Genomic DNA, 17,903 nt, shown 5'->3' with positions numbered 1-17,903 from the left:
GATGATAGACAATTACTATTACTAATGAATGAAAATAAAATAAATCTTAAATCTTTCAAGTGATCTATTCAAATTATATATTATTAAAATGTAAAATAAGTTGCACATATAACTTAAATAAAAATTTATATTCCTCTTATAAATAATTTGTGATAATAAAGAAATATGTGAATGATAGACAATTATTATTACCTATGGATGAAACTAAAATAAAATCTTAAATCGTTCTTTAATCTATTCAAATTATATATCTTTAAAATCTATAATAAGTTTATATTCATCTTATAAATAATTTGTGATGAGAAAGAAATATGTGAATGATAGCAAAATATAATTATTTATGGCTGTAAAATATGAATTAATTAACTTTTATTATGTTAACAACTTTTAAGGGTATTTTAGACATTTTGATTTAAAAAGCTGTTTATCAGCACTTATTTGCCAAACACATCAACAACTTTTTTTTTAACTTCAGCACTTTTATCCAAACGCATAACTGCTTATTTTAAAAATAAGTTTCAGCACTTTCAAAAGTACTTTTTTAAAGCTGCTTTTATTAAGCCCATCCAAACAGGCCCCAGTCTATGAAAATATAAGCCTCCTTCATAACTGAAGCTCCTCTTTCTGCTTGACATCATTGAATATAAATGAATTCTTCAGAATGTATGTTGCAAATTTAGAAAATGGGTGGTGTTTCTGTTGTGTTTTAATCTGGATTTGAATAATTAACCAGTGATTTAACAGACACGAATTGGTACAGTTCTCAAAATTAACTTCTGTGTGTATATCTTTCTTTTCTCTGTATACATATGTTGTTTCATTGGGTTATTTGATTCAATCATCATAATTGGAAAATTATAGAGACAGACGCTATGTTTGGCTACTATTTGATTCGGTAAAAAATTAGGCCTGACCTTCCAAAGTGGAGTTTGGAGAAGGTAAGATGTATGTCAACTTTATCTGTCTTTATAGGATAGAAAAGTTGTTTAAACAAATGTAACAAATATTATATTACACGAGAGGAAAAAAAAAGGTAAGAAAAAAGGAAGAGGAAAAAACTCTGGAATACATAAATCATTTTACTAGTAGTATGACAACACTTTGAATAATATATCACTACCCTTATATTCTAACCCTCGATCTATATACTTTCTTATCATGTCCTTATTCAATTGAAGTTGTGTGATCCCATCTAATCCCCTCTCAAATTCTTCTTAGCATATAATTTCTTCGTAAAATCAGTTCAATTTGGACCAAATTCATATCCTACTACATTAGGAGGCAGTATCCATAATATGATTTGACAATCATAATTTTTCAAAATGTCAATATTTTAACATGTAAGATGACTCATTAGCAACACTTTCAATATTTAGTAAAAATATCAAAATTTTAGTTTGTTATGTATCTTATTTATGTTTTCATTATTTATTTTTATTTAAAGAATACAATTTTTATATAACAGATTGCAGGAATTTAGGGGAGGATTTTTTTTAAAAAAAGAAACAAATGCTTAAAAGTCTCATCAGTTACAATTTATCAAAATACACCAACCTCCATCTCTTTCTCCTTCTTTCACCATGTTCTAAAAAACATGTCTTTCACCATTGTTCTAAAAGAAAAACTCAATATCCAATTTTCTTAATCTTTTTTGTTTCTAAACACTTTATTTACCAAAATAAATATCCAATTTTCACTAATTATTATTATGAAAATCACGAAATTAAAGAAGTACCACATCTATAAAATTTTCAATATCTTATTTTCACTAGTTATTGTTATGAAAATCACGGAATCAAAAAATTCAATATTCAATTTTTACTCATTGTTGTTATGAAACTTTATGATAATACGTTATAGTTTTATCTATTAAATATAATTTTTTTTAATTTAGAAATATGGACACCTATAGTTTTATTTGTTATTTGACATACTTTTCTCATAGTGTATTCGTTTTATCTTTCAGAATTTTGTATCCTTGCTTAAATCGTATTCATTTCAATATGTATACCATTTGTATTTGTATCCATTCTAATTTTCATGTTGTATTTTGTATAATGAAACTTGTATTTCTTTATTAGTTTGTACTCATTCCAATATGTATGTCAAATAAATATGTAGCTATTTAAGAAACATATTTGTATTTGTTTATTTTTTCACTGTATATTTGTTTTCCAGAATCTTGTTTCCTTTCTTAAGTCGTATTCGTTCCAATATGTATATTATTTGTATTCGTATTCGTTCTAGTTTTTATATTGTATTTTGTATAATGCGCTATAAAATATAAAAATAATATGATGAAAAAGTTAGAATGCAATATAAAATTAAAAAAGAATACGAGAATATTTGTTGCAATCATTCTTAAATAAAAACATAACTAGTTGGCTTACCTTTGAGATCAATATAAATTAGGAAGAAATAAAGACTCATAAACTATGCAACATGAGATTTTGAATGAATATAAATATTAAAAGTATACATACTAGTATGAATACGAATTGAGAAAAAAATTGAAGAAAAAACTATGAAAACAAAATAAACTAATAGAACATTGTTCTTCCTATAAATAAAATACAAGTAACTGACATACCTTTGGGATGAATACATCTTAGGGACAAATATAATATTCATAAACTATACAACGTGAGATTTTTAATAATACAAATATTGATAGCATACATAGTGATTTAAATACAAATTGAGAAGGAATATCATATTCTAAAAAAGAACTATAAACACAATACAAACTAATAGAAAATTGTTCTTCCTCAACTGGTCTTCAACAGTTTTTCGAAATCTTCTACACCCAATTCTTTTTCCCTTTTATTAATAGTGTATTTACTATGCTAACATTACTATCTTGAACTTCAATGCGGGTAGAATCATGAAGAAACTTAGATCTCTTCTATTGATCCATTTTAGTCGCATAACCTACATTTTTGGATAATCCTTGAGTAAAGATCGTGAGAGAAAGGAGAGAATGTGGGTAAAAAATTGAGAGAGAAAAGTGGGCGATGAAGTTTTTTTAAAAAAAAAATTAAGTCAAACATGGAGCCAAGTTGAGAAATAAAAAGAAGGAAAATGAATTATATTATGATACACTATATTTGCTAACGTATTGACATTTTTAACAATTATTTTAAATTATAGATGTTTTTAATAATTATGTTAGGAATATTAACTACTTAGCTAATTTATCATTAATTTTTGGGAATTTAATCAAAACAGCAATATGTTAGTTTTTTTGGTGACACAGTAACAATATTTCAATATTTAGTAATAGTAGCATGTTTTAATTACTTTATATAGGAATACTGTATTTTTTCTTGTAATATGGTATGTATATTTATAAAAAAAAATTATAGAAAAGATGGAAATTAAAACATAAAAAAGGTAAGTAGCATTAATAATCCTTCAGTTACTTTTTAAAAGCTGTATTTTTGTCATATATTAATTTGAACGTTTTTTTTCTTCTTCTCTGTTCTTCATATTTAAAAAAGATTACAAACAAATTTATCTCCTCTCTTATTGAATTGGTAAAGATGCTTTATTATACAAATCGAATTCTGCCAATATAATCGAATACGGAAATTATTTTAAAGCGGAAATTTTCGAATCCCACAACAACAATTTATTCCTTTCGGTTTTTTTCATACTTTGGAGATCAGGTATCTTTTTTAAATTTTCTAATATGAATACGTGAAATGTTTGTATGATTTGAAATTTTTTTTAAGCTCATGGTATGTTCCGTTTATATCAATGTAAAAAATCTGATTTTCATTTTTTTTGCTGCAAATTTGCTGCTTTGTCAATGATTTTATTTTAAAAGTTATAGTATTTTTGTTCTTCTGAAAATCGCTGATTTGTTAACAATTTGCTACTAGTATTATATGTCTCCAAGTGAGATGTTAGCAAATTGCTACGTTGAATACAGTACGAATTCATTAGCGAATTGCTATGTTGATTATATAGAATTTGTCATTGTAGCCATGGGAAGCATTAGTTTATTGGTCATGCATTCTGGGAGGTGGAACAATGAAAATTGCTATGTTGATTACAGTACCGAAGCAATTGTGTTAAAAGAGTATGCGACATTTAGAGAACTAATGGATCTTGTATCAAAGCAAATTTGTGTTGACTTGAGCTTCAACATTGTGAAACTTAAATATAAGATAGAGGGTAGTACTGCACCTCTGGAAATACACAACGACATGGGCGTGAGAGTGTATGTGTCGTTGAAAAAAGATAACAAAGAATTGTCAAAGTATCCTATATGTGTATCCGTATTTGTGAATGACTGTCAATTAGCTGATAGAAATATGTTTGAAGATGGATTCGAAATGTGTGGGCCTGGTGGAATAGATATAGTTGATACAGAATCATTAGTGCTTAGTGTGCCGAACAATAGCGATAACGTGAATTGCGACATTATTACAAACGTCAAACATAAGGTAGTGTTGGAAGATCAAGTTTATAAGGACAAGGGAACTTTAAAGGCTGTGATGACGCAATACGCTATTGATCATAGATTCCAATGGAAAACGGACAGATCGAGTCAAACATGGTATGTGTATTTGGGTTGGATTCTCTTATAATTTTTTTTTCATTATGTTTTTTTACATTGTATCAAATATTTTATTTGTATTTTACCTAATTCTAATATGGTGTTATTCAAACAGTTATACACTTGTTTGTGTCTCTGATAATTGTGGGTGGGTGTTGAAGTCGTCAAGTATCAATAAATCTGGAATGTTCAGAATTAGAAAATTCGTAGATGATCACACGTGTCCATTGAAAGATAAGGTTTATGAACAACGTCAAGCAACAAGCAGTCTTATTGGAGGTATGATACAACCCAAGTTAGTTGATCATAAAAGGAAGTTGACGCCAAAGGATATACAACAAGATGTCAGCTTAGCTCTTGGAGTAAATGTATCATACTCAGTGGCGTGGAATGCTAAAGAAAAGGCTTTAGTTTCTTTAAGGGGTACCCCATCTGGTTCTTATGGTAAACTTTCGAGCTACTTATACGTATTGGACGCTACCTACCCTGGATCTCATATAAGGATGAAGAAAACCGATGAAAATCAATTTCTTTATCTTTTTATTTCGCTCTTCCCGTTCATAAAAGGTTTTGAGTTTTGTAAACCAATTGTCGTAGTTGATGGCAGCCACCTCAGGGGTACTTACAATGGAGTATTTGTTTCTGCAAGTACTGTTGATGGAGCAGGTATTGGAATGATAATATATACACTTTGTTTTGTTGATTATTATATTTATTCTATATGAAATAAAAAATTTATTAAATGTTTTGTGTGTAGGAAATATATTGCCGCTAGCGTATGGAATTATTGATTCTGAAAATGATGCATCCTGGACTTGGTTTTTTGAACAGTTTAGAGAAGCGCATGGCGTTAAATATAACATGTGCGTTGTGTCTGATCGAAACGAAAGTATTATAAAGGCAGTTTCGAGGGTATTTGATGGAGTTCCTCATTATGCCTGTATTTGGCATTTGTGGAAAAATGTGAAAACACTATTTAAAAAGTCGCACAACAAACTGTCGGAAGTTTTTTATGGGATGGCAAAGGCATACAAACAATCTGAATTTGATGAACTGATGGAAAAGGTTGAACAAGTTGATGTTCGTGTAAAAAATTACTTGGAATCAGCAGGTTATGAAAAATGGTCTAGGGTATATGCAACAGTTGATCGAGGAATGGTTATGACATCAAACATAGCTGAGTGCATAAATGCTTGTCTATTTGAAGCAAGGGAATTACCGGTATACGATTTTCTTGAGGAAGTAAGACAGATGTTTGCAAGATGGAATTTGAAAAATCATACGTCTGCTTCACATACATTCACCACACTTTGTGGTAGACCACAAGAGATGCTTGTTGCTAATGAAGAAGCATCATTACGTATGAAGGTATGTTGTTACGATTTATATGTTCATCAAAATTATATGACATAAGTGTTTTATTTTTGTAGGTTGTGCCGTCAAATAACTATGTGTTTAGTGTTCATCACGAAGGTAGAACCTACATTGTTTGTTTGGAAAATAAAACTTGTACTTGCAAGAGGTTTCAAATAGATGAAATACCATGTTCGCATGCTTGGGCTGTTTTAAAGAAGAAACATTTTGATGTTGGGCCATATTGTTCCGACGTGTACAAGCCAAGTAACTTGTTGAATACATATAGCATTTCAATTCGTCCGTTACCTGATCAAAACGAGTGGAATGTACCTGGGTATATTAAGGACCAGATAGTGCAGCCTCCAAATCACAAAAAGCTCCCTGGAAGGCCATCCAAAAAGTATCGTGACAAGACGTATAGCGAGCTATATGGTAAGAAGAGAAAGAATTCTTGCAGTACGTGTGGGTTTAAAGGGCACAATAGGCGTTCATGTAGGAATGGACCGCGTATTGTATAGTTAATGATGTTTCATATTTTGAATATTTTTAGAGTTTTGTTTCTTCCAGACATCTAATGCCTTCTGGGTAATAAAATAACATGGAATTCTTTGTTCATGGTTGTATATTTAAATGTAATCGCTCTACGTCTTCTCGCGAATAATATTACTTGTATTCGAAATCTGATTGGATATGAATGAATACAATTGTTGGATTCTCCTATTTTGAATTCGGCAAATATGTTTTTGTGGATACGTTTTATATCGAGAAGTGTTCATTCATATTCATGTTTTCAATATATATTATATTTGTCCTATCTAAATTTTATGTGTGAACTTGTATGTGTCAAATACAAAATCTTTGCAGTTACTTGTATTCCAGTAGAATTGTATGTATAATATAATACAAATTATATTTTGTAACGTGTTAATTAATACAGATTTTTTTTCTGCGTTTTCTATTGAAAGATATTTGTATCCTGGGTACTAATATCAACATTTTAATGAATACATATTTTTTTCTGCGTNCTGCGTTTCCTATTGAAATGTATTTGTATCCTGGGTACTATATTGTATTTGCTCTATCTATAATGTATGCGTTTAATTGTATGTTTAAGAAACAAAATCAGTGCAGTTACTTGTATTCAAGTTAAATTGTATTTATAATATATTATAATTTGTTTTTTGTAATAGTTTAAAGCATACAATTTTATTTTTTTGGTATACGTGTTATCTCTAAAAGTATTCATATTCTCTATACGTATTCTATCTTTTTTATGTTGTTATTATTATTAATTGTATTTACAATTTAATATCAAGTCTAACATCCATTTGAAACATATGAATGCATACATTTTGTTAGATTATTTGTAATTGTTTTGGTATACCTTTTATACCGAAATGTATGCGTATCCATGCTTTTAATCTACATTATATTTGTTCTATAAATATTGTATGTTGGTAGAATCGTATGCATGTTGATAGATACATTTGTATTGAATTTAAACATAAAATATGAGTTTTGTGTACCCCACATGCAAATACTTAAGCTTGAACACTTTAATATTGACCCAAAACCTTTGAAACCATAACTTCAAGATTTTATACATTAATAAACACAAAAGAACTGGAACCCTTTAAAATCGTTTCATATAATACAAAAACTAATGTCCCAGTACAAACCAAAAAATGGACAATAACTAATCTATTTGAATTGTATCAATCTCCTCCATTGCTACATTCAATCTGCTATATCGTGGAGGTGCTTCATTGTCACTTATTGCTCCGGCATCATTCTTTTGTTGGCCATAATTCCAAAGAAGTGTAGCATATCTTGACCGTAAACACGATGCATCCAAAATATTCGCTGGAATACCTTGGCCGTATGACAGGTATTCGGCAAACGCTAGCATATAAATACCACAATCCCTATAAATTAAAAGTTAGTACACAATATAATATTTATAATTTGGTGATATTAAAATAAAAAGAAACACAAACTTACAGAGACCCATGCGCCTGTTGAGGAACATTATCAATGAATACTACATTAAAGAACTCGTTCTCTTGTTGAGCTTGCGATATATCAATTCCTTTATTGTTGTAATATTCATTGACTGATAACTTCAAAGGGATCAACTGAGACAATTTAACTATCTCTGCCCTGATAGCTGCATCGTGACCTGCTGCCCTATATGAGTCATACACGTTGATACACTTATCATTCAATGATATCACAGCCAACACCCAATGAAATTTCTCCTTGACGTGGACAGGAACAAAAACATAATCAATCTTATGCCAAGGTGTAGCAGCATGCATTTTGTACCCTCTAATGTATTCACCAATGACATGCTCTTCATCGGCACAACCAACATCGCTATCTAAATCCAAATATTTTTCCCAAATAGCAGATATCTTTGAACTAAAAACACAATCTACAGTTGTGTATTTATAGCTGCCTCCAACATCATACTTGGCTTTTTTCCGTAGATAATATAAAATCACATCAACATGCTGACAAATTTAAACACAAATGTATAAATACTATAACTACTAATGAATCATTGTTTGTAAATATAAATGCTAAACAACTCTTACCGAATTGTTCAATAACTGTCCTTTGAAAAACAGATTATAGAACCAATTCTTATTGTCCACTGTGAGAACGCCAAGGTTAATGGGCACAGAAATTACAGCTAGATTCTTCTTGTAATGGTCTTGATCATGCTTCCTAAAAACATAATAAAAATATAAACAGTATACCATTCATTAAAAAGGTAAAGTAATTACTATCAACATTTAAATACAAAAAAAATCAACAAAACCTATATATATGCAGCACCTAACAATAACTGTTGTTGAAACACAAACAAACATTTAACCGGATACAAAAAAATTAAACAGTTATGTTTTAAAAATATCTTGTAATTATTCACCAATGACTTACTTTCTGTCATGCTTTGTAAGTAAGCCATCTCGGATCCATGAACGAAACGCATCCCACAACGTTATATCATAATCGCCGGATATCAAATCAAATATAAAAGGGTGTTTCAATTCAAAAATGTGAGCCTGACTTGATGAACTACCTGAAATGATTAAAAAAACTATAAATTAAGTACACACTAACAGTAGCAATAAAAAAAATGATTACATTAACAAAAGTATTAAAATAATGGAATACTGTACCAGCAGATGATCCAAAATTGGTCAGATACGGAGATGTATTATAAGGACCTGGACGTCTATTCCTACGCATAGGTAATGGCGTCTGTTCCTTATTGCTGATAGGTTGATCTATCATCAAATTTTCACCGTTCGTACCTAATTGGACATCGATAGTGGACTGATCTGCCTTTGTTGTAATGCATCCTGCAATTGTTGTTGGCAGCTGTTCGGTGTGCCCTTTTATCACAGTTGAACGTGGTGCGATGCTACTCTTTATAGAGTTGAGACTAGGCATGAATTGATCGTCCAATTCAAACTGTGAATCGGTTGTCACTTTCATGTGATCCAAAATCCGGATAGGGACTGGACATGGCATTTGTTCAACATCATCCTCATGAGATTTTTCAGATACTCCAAGCACTTTTTGTGGGGGTATATCAAATACAAAACTTGGTTGATTTACCTATTTATTTCGTAAAAATAACAACACCTTAAAAAGTAATGACCCAAATAATGGTATAACAAATGTACTTATAAAATTAAATAACATACTCTAGGAATTGTAGGTCTTGGTGCACTTAACTCATAATCCACTTCAATCAGATTTCGAACAGGGGTGTTGATACAAAAAACCTTATAAAATGAAATTGTCGATATGAAAATGAACATTTATTGAGACTGGAATTTAAGGCAAATTTGTATTTTGTGATCACACGTTAGGATGTACGAAAAAAAAAACATAAACTTGTCTAAAAATTGACTTACCTCATGATCATCGGAGTTGGGATATATTCCATCTGTAGTGTTGATTGTCTTTAAAAAAAATAAAAATAACAAGAAACATGAATTTTTTTTAATGGATACAAATAATGAAAAGTCATTTAAAGTTGTAAACGATAACAGTTATAATACATGTAATCATAAAACGAGTTAAGATTGCTAGATACAGTTTGATCATAATCATATAAATGTATAATTATATAAAATATGGGAGGCTTATTAATGATATTTATTAGACAAGTATTGAGTTTAAAAAATGATACACAAATTCTTGACTTACATGGGGCACAACATTTGTTGATTTACTGTCGTTTGAATCCTTGAGTGTCTTGTAAAAATAAAAAAATCCAATACACATGTAAACAAATATTAAAAGTTACGACTTCATAAACAGTGAACAAATTCAAAATTTTCGTAAAAACACCAAAATAGGGATCGTATTTACAATCTAAATTAATAATAAAAAACTACGAGTACCTCTGAATTTCCAGATTCCAATTTTTCACACTGAGATACAAGAACTTGATTTGTTGGAGATTCTTTATTGAAAGTGTATGGTGGTGTATACCCATCTTCATCATTTGATTTTGGAGGGACAACATGATCATCAGAATGCTCTGCCTGTGTTATATTACAACGTAAATCATTAACAAAAATGTAAATTTGAAATACGTTACATCATTTTATTTTTTATAAGAAACCTCCTGCTCATCCCGTTTTGAATTGATGGCTGCCAGAACAGTTTTGAAGTTGTCGTTGATCAAATTGCGAATTTCAACAAACTCTTGTTTAACCTAGAAATATGACATAATGATGTATGTTATTAAAAATTTATAATTATAATAAGTGTATAATTATGAAGGATGTACTATATGGTAAATACTTCTTTTCTGAAATCTGACAGCTCTTTCACCCAGCCTTCCACTTCAGGTCCGCTTGTTCTCTGAAAAAAATCATAATCACTCGAAAGTTGTATATTTGTTAGATATGCATGTAGACATTCAGTTTGTTTTAAAAATAACCTTAAGTTTCTTTATTACCTTTTTTGACTCAGCATTCTTTTTCATCGGCTGTTTAAGAGCAATTCGAGGTTCCAATTTTTTTGCATCCTGTTTTGATCCACCAGTCACCAGCTTCTTTGTCCTTTTTCTAAGAGGCGACGTTGAGGAACCAACATTTTCCTTCCTTTTGACCTTTACTGCTTGTGGGGGAGGTGCTTGAAAATCATCTTCAGAATCTTTGTCGTCACAGCTTCCCTCTCGTTGATCATCATCTGTATCAATTATTTCATCATCTATCTCATCATCTGATGAATCTGAATACTGAGGTGGAGCTTGATTTTCGATACCCTCCGGTGGCAGTTGCAATACTGCAAGTTCCCTTTGATTTGGTGTAATGTTCCTGAATTTAATCTGAATTCGAAACATATTGTTACTATTACAAATAAAACCAATAAGAAAACATACAACTTGGTGATTATTAAATATATGTCAAGTTAAGTACCTTGTTATTAACATCACTGAATATGGTGTTCATAAGTTTCTTGTATCTACGACTCTCATTGGTCGTCTGCCAGTTGAGCAACCTTGGAATATGGTCATCAACCTTTTGAGCGACCTGGAAATCATTACTCGAGCTGCACTCAAACAACCATACTTGGAATACAATAGGCATTCCCCCAATTCTGTAAAATTGCTTTTTACCATTTAACTTCTTGCTCAGGCTCTTTATCAGCAAATAGAAAGCTTTTTTCCCCCATGGAAACTGGGTGTACCTTCCACTTTCGACTAGATCAAAATATAATCTAGGAACTTTTTTTGTTGATCTTTCACCGGAAAAAATCACTGTCTGAATGAAGTATAAAATTGCAAACTTCAGGCCATCCTGATCGTTCTCCCCCCACACTTTTCGATGAAAACTCCTCATTATATCAATTTTTCTGATCAACTTAACACCCTCAAAATATTTTTCCATGAAACTATTTGGTTCTGACTGATCAAAGATGAAATCAGTTTCTTCGTTGACACAATTTAATCCACTGATCAAAGCAAATTCTCTCAAAGTGAAACGCAACGTAGATCCATTTACACGCATTACAAATGCTTGGCGAGAACTACAGTTGAGTTCTAACGCCATGCAACACCTATGTATTTGTCCGCGAGCACGACATTGATGCATTTGCATATATTTACCAAAGCAGGTGCTTTCACAGAATACATTGTATACATGTCCATGTAAATACTTCATCAAGTCAGCTTTTATGTCATGATTAAAGAAACAATGAATGTGGGGAGCTTTTTTTGATTTATTTTTGACATAAAATTCATTTGCCTGCACATGTTCAACAATAAAATGAATACATACTTAAGAAATTTCTGATATATAAATCTATTACTAGTTAAAAAAATAGAATATGATAAACTACATTGTATACAAAATAGTGCATGTTAATTCAGAATCATGAATATTGATGACATAAAAAATAAAATAAAATAAACAACAAACAACAAATAAGCTGATACAACAAGTCTATCAACATTTGAATACATAAATATGCTGAAGAGAACATAACTACATTGTTCAACAATCTATATATATGTATCCAACAAATAATGTAGTATTAAATTAATTAATTAATCAATTTCTGGTGTAACAATAATATAGTATTAAGATTATTAATTACTGTACTGTTATCACTAATTCTCAATCATCTTCATATAATAACGCACTTGGTCCTTCAATTATTATATTACTAATGAATTTACTTATTAGTATTATTCAATAACATATAATCTTCCATTAATTAAAAATTACTACATTTTTTGATTTTATACATATATATAAGAAATACTTTTGTAACTATTTTATTGTTGATTGTGGGTAATAAATATTATACCTGGATAATTAAGTGACTAAATGATTTTAATAATTATAATATATTTATTATGTTTCAATTAATTGATAAATTAAAATATACTTTATAAAAATATTGAAATATCTAAAACAAAAATTCACCAATAAAGAGTAATTGAGTCTAGAAACAGTTAATAGGTCGAAAACTTGCAAATTTTAAGTTAATTCTGTTAGTATAACACATGCAGGTTCATGGTAATATATGAATCATATGATTTGTACTTACTTTTGATATTTATCACATCACATTTAGGATACAATTTTTTTTTATGTATTAATACTATAAGTTTCCAATCTGAAAGTCATGAAATTTCAAACACAAAAACCAACTATATACATAGCATAAAAATTAGTTTCGTTAATAATTTATTACCTCTTCATCTTCATGACGTAATACTTCATCACTTGGATATTTTTGTTGATCAACATTTGTTTTATAGCACGACACTTTCCTTTTTTTTGAAGAGCTATTAATTGCCATTTCATACTCTTGTGCCATTCTCGCCGCAGATCCTACATTTTCGATCAATCCTTGAGTAATGCACAAATCAAATGACGGTAATTCCGGAAAATTTTGAATGTTGTTGTTTATACCTCTAGTAATTCTGACTGAATCAGCCATTGCATAAAAATACACTGTTTTTTTTTGCCAACAATTCAAAAATCTGAAGAAGAAAAAAATCTTTTAACAACTGCGTATTGAACATCAAACAACAATGATTCTATATATATATATTTTCATAATCTACCTAATCTTATAAATTGAAAGAAAATCACAAAAAAAATACAAAATCATAAATGTATATTAAAACAAAAATCACATAAATTGTCCATAAAGTGTTGGTATACAAAATCAGAACTTTAACAAAAAACGCTAAAAAATCGAAACCAAAATTTGAACTAACCTTGCCACCACGAAATCTGCTTTTAATAATGAATCTAGCTCAAAAATCTTCTTAAATCTTTGATAATCAATGGCTTTTCATATATTGTCCATAAATTCTTGATATACAAAATCAGAACTTGAACAAAAAACGCTCAAAAAATCAAAACCGAAATTTAAAACTAACCTTTCCACCACAAAATCTGCTTTAATAATGAACCTAGCTCTAAAATCTGCTTGAATCCTTGATAACAATGGCTTTGATTCTGGAAAATTTGAACAATGTCAGAACTTGAACAAAAAACGCTCAAAAAATCGAAATCAAAATTTAAACTAACCTTTTCTCCACGAAATCTGCTTTAATAATAAACCTAACTCGAAAATCTGCTTAAATCCTTGATAACAATGGCTTTGATTATGGAAAATTTGAACAAGGAACTTGAAATTTTGGCTGAGAATTTTGAATTGATTTTAATTTTTGCCTTTCTTGGACTTTACACGAAAAGTTATTTCATTAATTTCTTTTTTTTTTCATTAAATGTTATTGGACCATGTTTTGGTCCAATCAATGTGTTTCCATTTATATATTAATTTAATAATACTAAAATACATTAAAATCTGAAATACACATCTTTTATAAAAAATACGTATAATTAATATAACATATTGCTATTTTGTCATTTTCACTAAAATTTTTAAATTAATGTTATTTTGATTAATTATGTTCTTAAAGTTGTCTTAATTGCTAATTTTTCCTTAATTTTTTGTGGTTAGTGGACCGGATTAGTGGAGTCGCCTTGTTGGTTTGTTAGACGAAATGATCTTTTTGTTACTACATTTAGTAAAATAATTATTTGTGTTTCTATTTCACAAGTTATCCATATTGAAGTCTAATGGGTGGATTTGATTAAATTTAAGTAGGGTAAAATCAATTGATCAGTAAAGTGATTTACTAGGTGTTTTGCTATTTTTGTGAAAATATAAAAAATAGTTTTTATTTTTAAAGTGACAGATATATTCTGAAATTCGAGTTGTGCTTGCTGTAAATTAGATTAAAGTAGTTTTAGAATTTTATGAATAATGTGGAGTGAAAAAAGTGAAAGGTGTTACAACATATTTGTATTATAGGGAATGTCTATTCTATGGAGTTTTTAAGAAAAAAAAATTAAGAATTCTATGTGGAGGTCAAGTCAATTCTCTCTATAAATAAAGAGGTTTTCTTCATTGTAAATCAAATATGTGAATCCCTAAATATCATTCAAGAGGAATAATAAATCTTTTCTCTTCTCCCTACTTTATTCTTCTTGTGTTTTATATAATTTGATAACACATTATCAACACAAATTTCTAACCAATTGAGTTTGATTTAATATGTCTCATTGAGTTTCGAAGAAAATTTATGAAGTTTCGTACACAACTGGGAACGGATGTTGCTCGGTTTAATAAGTGGTTGAGTGAATGTTAATATAAGGAGCCGCGTCAGCGCGGACCCAATATATGTTACTCCTTCTGTATTTATGTGATACTTTTCATTTTTTGAGATTCAAACAATTTGAGTGTGACGGGATATTTGCTCGTGAAATCTTCAAATTTTTTGAAATGAAATTTATATATTTGTAAACTATGTAAAAGTACTATAAGTCACAATAATTGACAATTCAAAAATTAAAAGATATATGATGAATTTATGGTCAAACATAGACTTGTTTGAGTCTTGAAATATGAGAAGTGCCACATAAATTGGGACGGTGGAAGTATTCTTTGTTTCAATATATACAGATGGAATTTGGCTTTTGTATAAGTTTTTATTTTTAAATACTTTTAATTTGTTAATTTGTTGTGATTTATATTTTTTTTACATCATTGTCGAACAACATAGGTTATTATTGAGATATAAATAAGTTGCCCAGATAAATGTTGATAGAGTTAGTTAAAATTCAGTTATTGAGATATAAATAAGTTGCCCAGATAAATGTTGATAGAGTTAGTTAAAATTCAGTTATTGAGATATAAATAAGTTGCCCAGATAAATGTTGATAGAGTTAGTTAAAATTCAGTTAGTTAGTCAGTTACAATCATGCACTAGGCACGTGAGTTTGTTAGAATTCTTTTTCTATCTTCAATCAAAACATTTGATAGAATGCATACAAAGGGATCTTAGCCTTAAAATGGGAAATATGCAACATTTTGGTTGTGTTGTTGTAGCACCTGAATTGATGACCAACATTATCTATGTTGCGAGCTCGAAGAGGATCCGGAAAGATTTCAAGGAATGATTTGACAAGTCGAATTTAACCAGGATTTCTATTTGTTGAAAGAAATCGACATGTTAACTCAAGGTACAAACTCAGTAACTGTTTCTACTCAATTGTTGAGCATGTTTCCACCAGCACCAACAGGAAAATGCAGGCTGATGCAACATGTATGATTTCTGTTCAAAGTAGTTATGAAGATATAAAATATATTGTGGACTCAGGTGTATGATCTTAGTTGTGATAAAATCCAAACTCCAAGGAGCATAACTCAAGTAAAACAAACAGGAGATGCTATGATTTTAGGAGGTTTTTGTTTGAAAAATGTACTACATGTTCCAGATTTTAAGTTTAATATGTTATCAGTATCTAAACTTACTAAGGATCTCAACTATTTTGTTTCTTTTTATCCTGACCTATGTGTGGTGTAGGACATTCAAATGGGAAAGTGATTGGGATTGGTAGAGAGATAAAAAAGACTCTATATATTAAAGAAGCACACTGAACCTGTCATTGGAGAAGTAGTAGGATATAAACGGATCACACTCTATGTCATTATAGACTAGGACATGCTTCTGTGGGATCCATGAACCACATTTCTTATTCGAAGAATAAAGTTTATATAGGTACTCAACAACATTGTATGATATATATGCTTTAGCTAAACAATGCAGGTTGAAATTTCCCGTTAGTTGTTCACAATCACATAACATGTTTGATCTCGTGCACTTAGATGTTTGGGGTTCTCACAAGCAGTCCACATATGATGGAAAACATTACTTTGTAACTTTTGTTGATGACTATAGTAGATTTACTTGGATCACTCTTTAACAATCAAAGATAGATGTTGTAGTTGTCTTGAAAAATTTATTTCTATGATTTTGTAATTAATTAGGCACTGGAATAAAGATTTTGAGATCGAACAATGGAATAGAGTTTTTTAACAGTCAAGTGAATGAGTTGTTGCTTAATTCTGGCATTATTCACCAAAATAATTATCCTTATACATCTCAACAAAATAGTGTAGTTGATATAAAACACAAACATATGTTAGAAATGGGGAGAGAATTGAAGCTACAATCAAGCATTCAAGGCTGAGGTGAATGTGTGAAAACAACTGTGTATTTAATTAACACGATGCCTGCACCTGTTTTGAATGGAAAAATACCTTTGAACTATTACATGGGAAGCTTCCTTTCATTGAGCGTCTTAAGGCGTTTGGATGTCTACGCTTTGCAAGTATTCTGCCAAAGAGAGATAACTTTTCAAAAAGAGCTAAACAAGGTGTTTTGTTAGGCTCCACACAAAAGATAGACTTTTAGATTGGGAAAACGAGGTTGTTTTAATAAGTAGGGATGTACCTTCAAAGAACATATCTTCCCTTTCAAGGGAACTGAGACAGAAAATGCTCATTTACCATTACTCTCACCATTAGTTAATGATGCAGATATTTTAAAGAAGGATATGAAGCATTGTGATGATCCTCTGATTTCATCTTGAGGTGAAAATTCCACTCATGATAGTGTAGATCTAAATCACGAGTCTACAGATGTGGTTGGCCCAAGACTCAACTCAAACATTCATGTGGATCAAAGTGAGGAGATTGAACTAGTTGAAAATACTCCTTATAGTAATACTATCAGATCTTTTAAACCTCCCTTTTGGACTAAGGACTATGTTGTTCCCTCTAAGTTCAATCTTTATTTCATCACTGATCATGTTAGCTATGCCCATCTGTCTTGTAAATATCAAATTTATCTTAGTGCTTTCTCCAGTATCACTAAACCTCAATCTTTTACCGAAGCATCACATGATGAGATATGGATGACAGCAATGCAGGAGGAAATTTTAGCTTAAGAAGATAACAATACTTGGACTATTGTGGATCTGCCTAAGGGAGAAAAAACTATAGGGTCCAAGTGGGTGTACAATGTGAAGTATAAAGCTAATGCAAATTCAAAGCTAGGCTTGTGGCCAAGGGTTATACA

At 30.1% G+C, this 17,903-nt stretch overlaps 2 protein-coding genes and 1 long non-coding RNA gene across 3 annotated transcripts; 1 reads left to right on the top strand and 2 right to left on the bottom strand.

Annotated features, from left to right (window-relative positions):
* Positions 1–3,989: 3,989 nt before the first annotated feature.
* Positions 3,990–6,438, top strand: LOC107001600. The gene is made up of 4 exons (XM_015199579.1): positions 3,990–4,564; positions 4,680–5,230; positions 5,322–5,932; positions 5,995–6,438. The coding sequence occupies exons 1-4, from the start codon at positions 3,990–3,992 to the stop codon at positions 6,436–6,438; spliced, it is 2,181 nt and encodes a 726-aa protein (XP_015055065.1).
* A 1,048-nt stretch (positions 6,439–7,486) lies between these two features.
* On the bottom strand, positions 7,487–12,184 carry LOC107032593. The gene is made up of 13 exons (XM_027912299.1): positions 11,371–12,184; positions 10,908–11,279; positions 10,751–10,810; positions 10,569–10,661; positions 10,345–10,488; positions 10,148–10,195; positions 9,853–9,900; positions 9,640–9,720; positions 9,109–9,550; positions 8,867–9,008; positions 8,518–8,650; positions 7,922–8,433; positions 7,487–7,845 (listed from the first exon to the last, which is right to left on the bottom strand). Exons 1-13 carry the CDS (start codon positions 12,112–12,114, stop codon positions 7,617–7,619), a joined length of 3,048 nt encoding a protein of 1,015 aa, XP_027768100.1. The 5' UTR covers positions 12,115–12,184; the 3' UTR covers positions 7,487–7,616.
* Positions 12,185–13,122: 938 nt separating this feature from the next.
* Positions 13,123–14,146, bottom strand: LOC114074386. The gene is made up of 4 exons (XR_003574770.1): positions 14,002–14,146; positions 13,851–13,929; positions 13,375–13,445; positions 13,123–13,293 (listed from the first exon to the last, which is right to left on the bottom strand). It is a non-coding gene; the product is annotated as an uncharacterized LOC114074386 (long non-coding RNA).
* Between the last annotated feature and the right edge of the window lie 3,757 nt (positions 14,147–17,903).

The sequence above is a fragment of the Solanum pennellii genome, chromosome 10, assembly GCF_001406875.1.
Source record: "Solanum pennellii chromosome 10, SPENNV200".
NCBI lineage: Eukaryota > Viridiplantae > Streptophyta > Magnoliopsida > Solanales > Solanaceae > Solanum > Solanum pennellii.
Note: the sequence above shows the minus strand (reverse complement) of the source record. Positions and strands in the feature narration are given on the sequence as shown.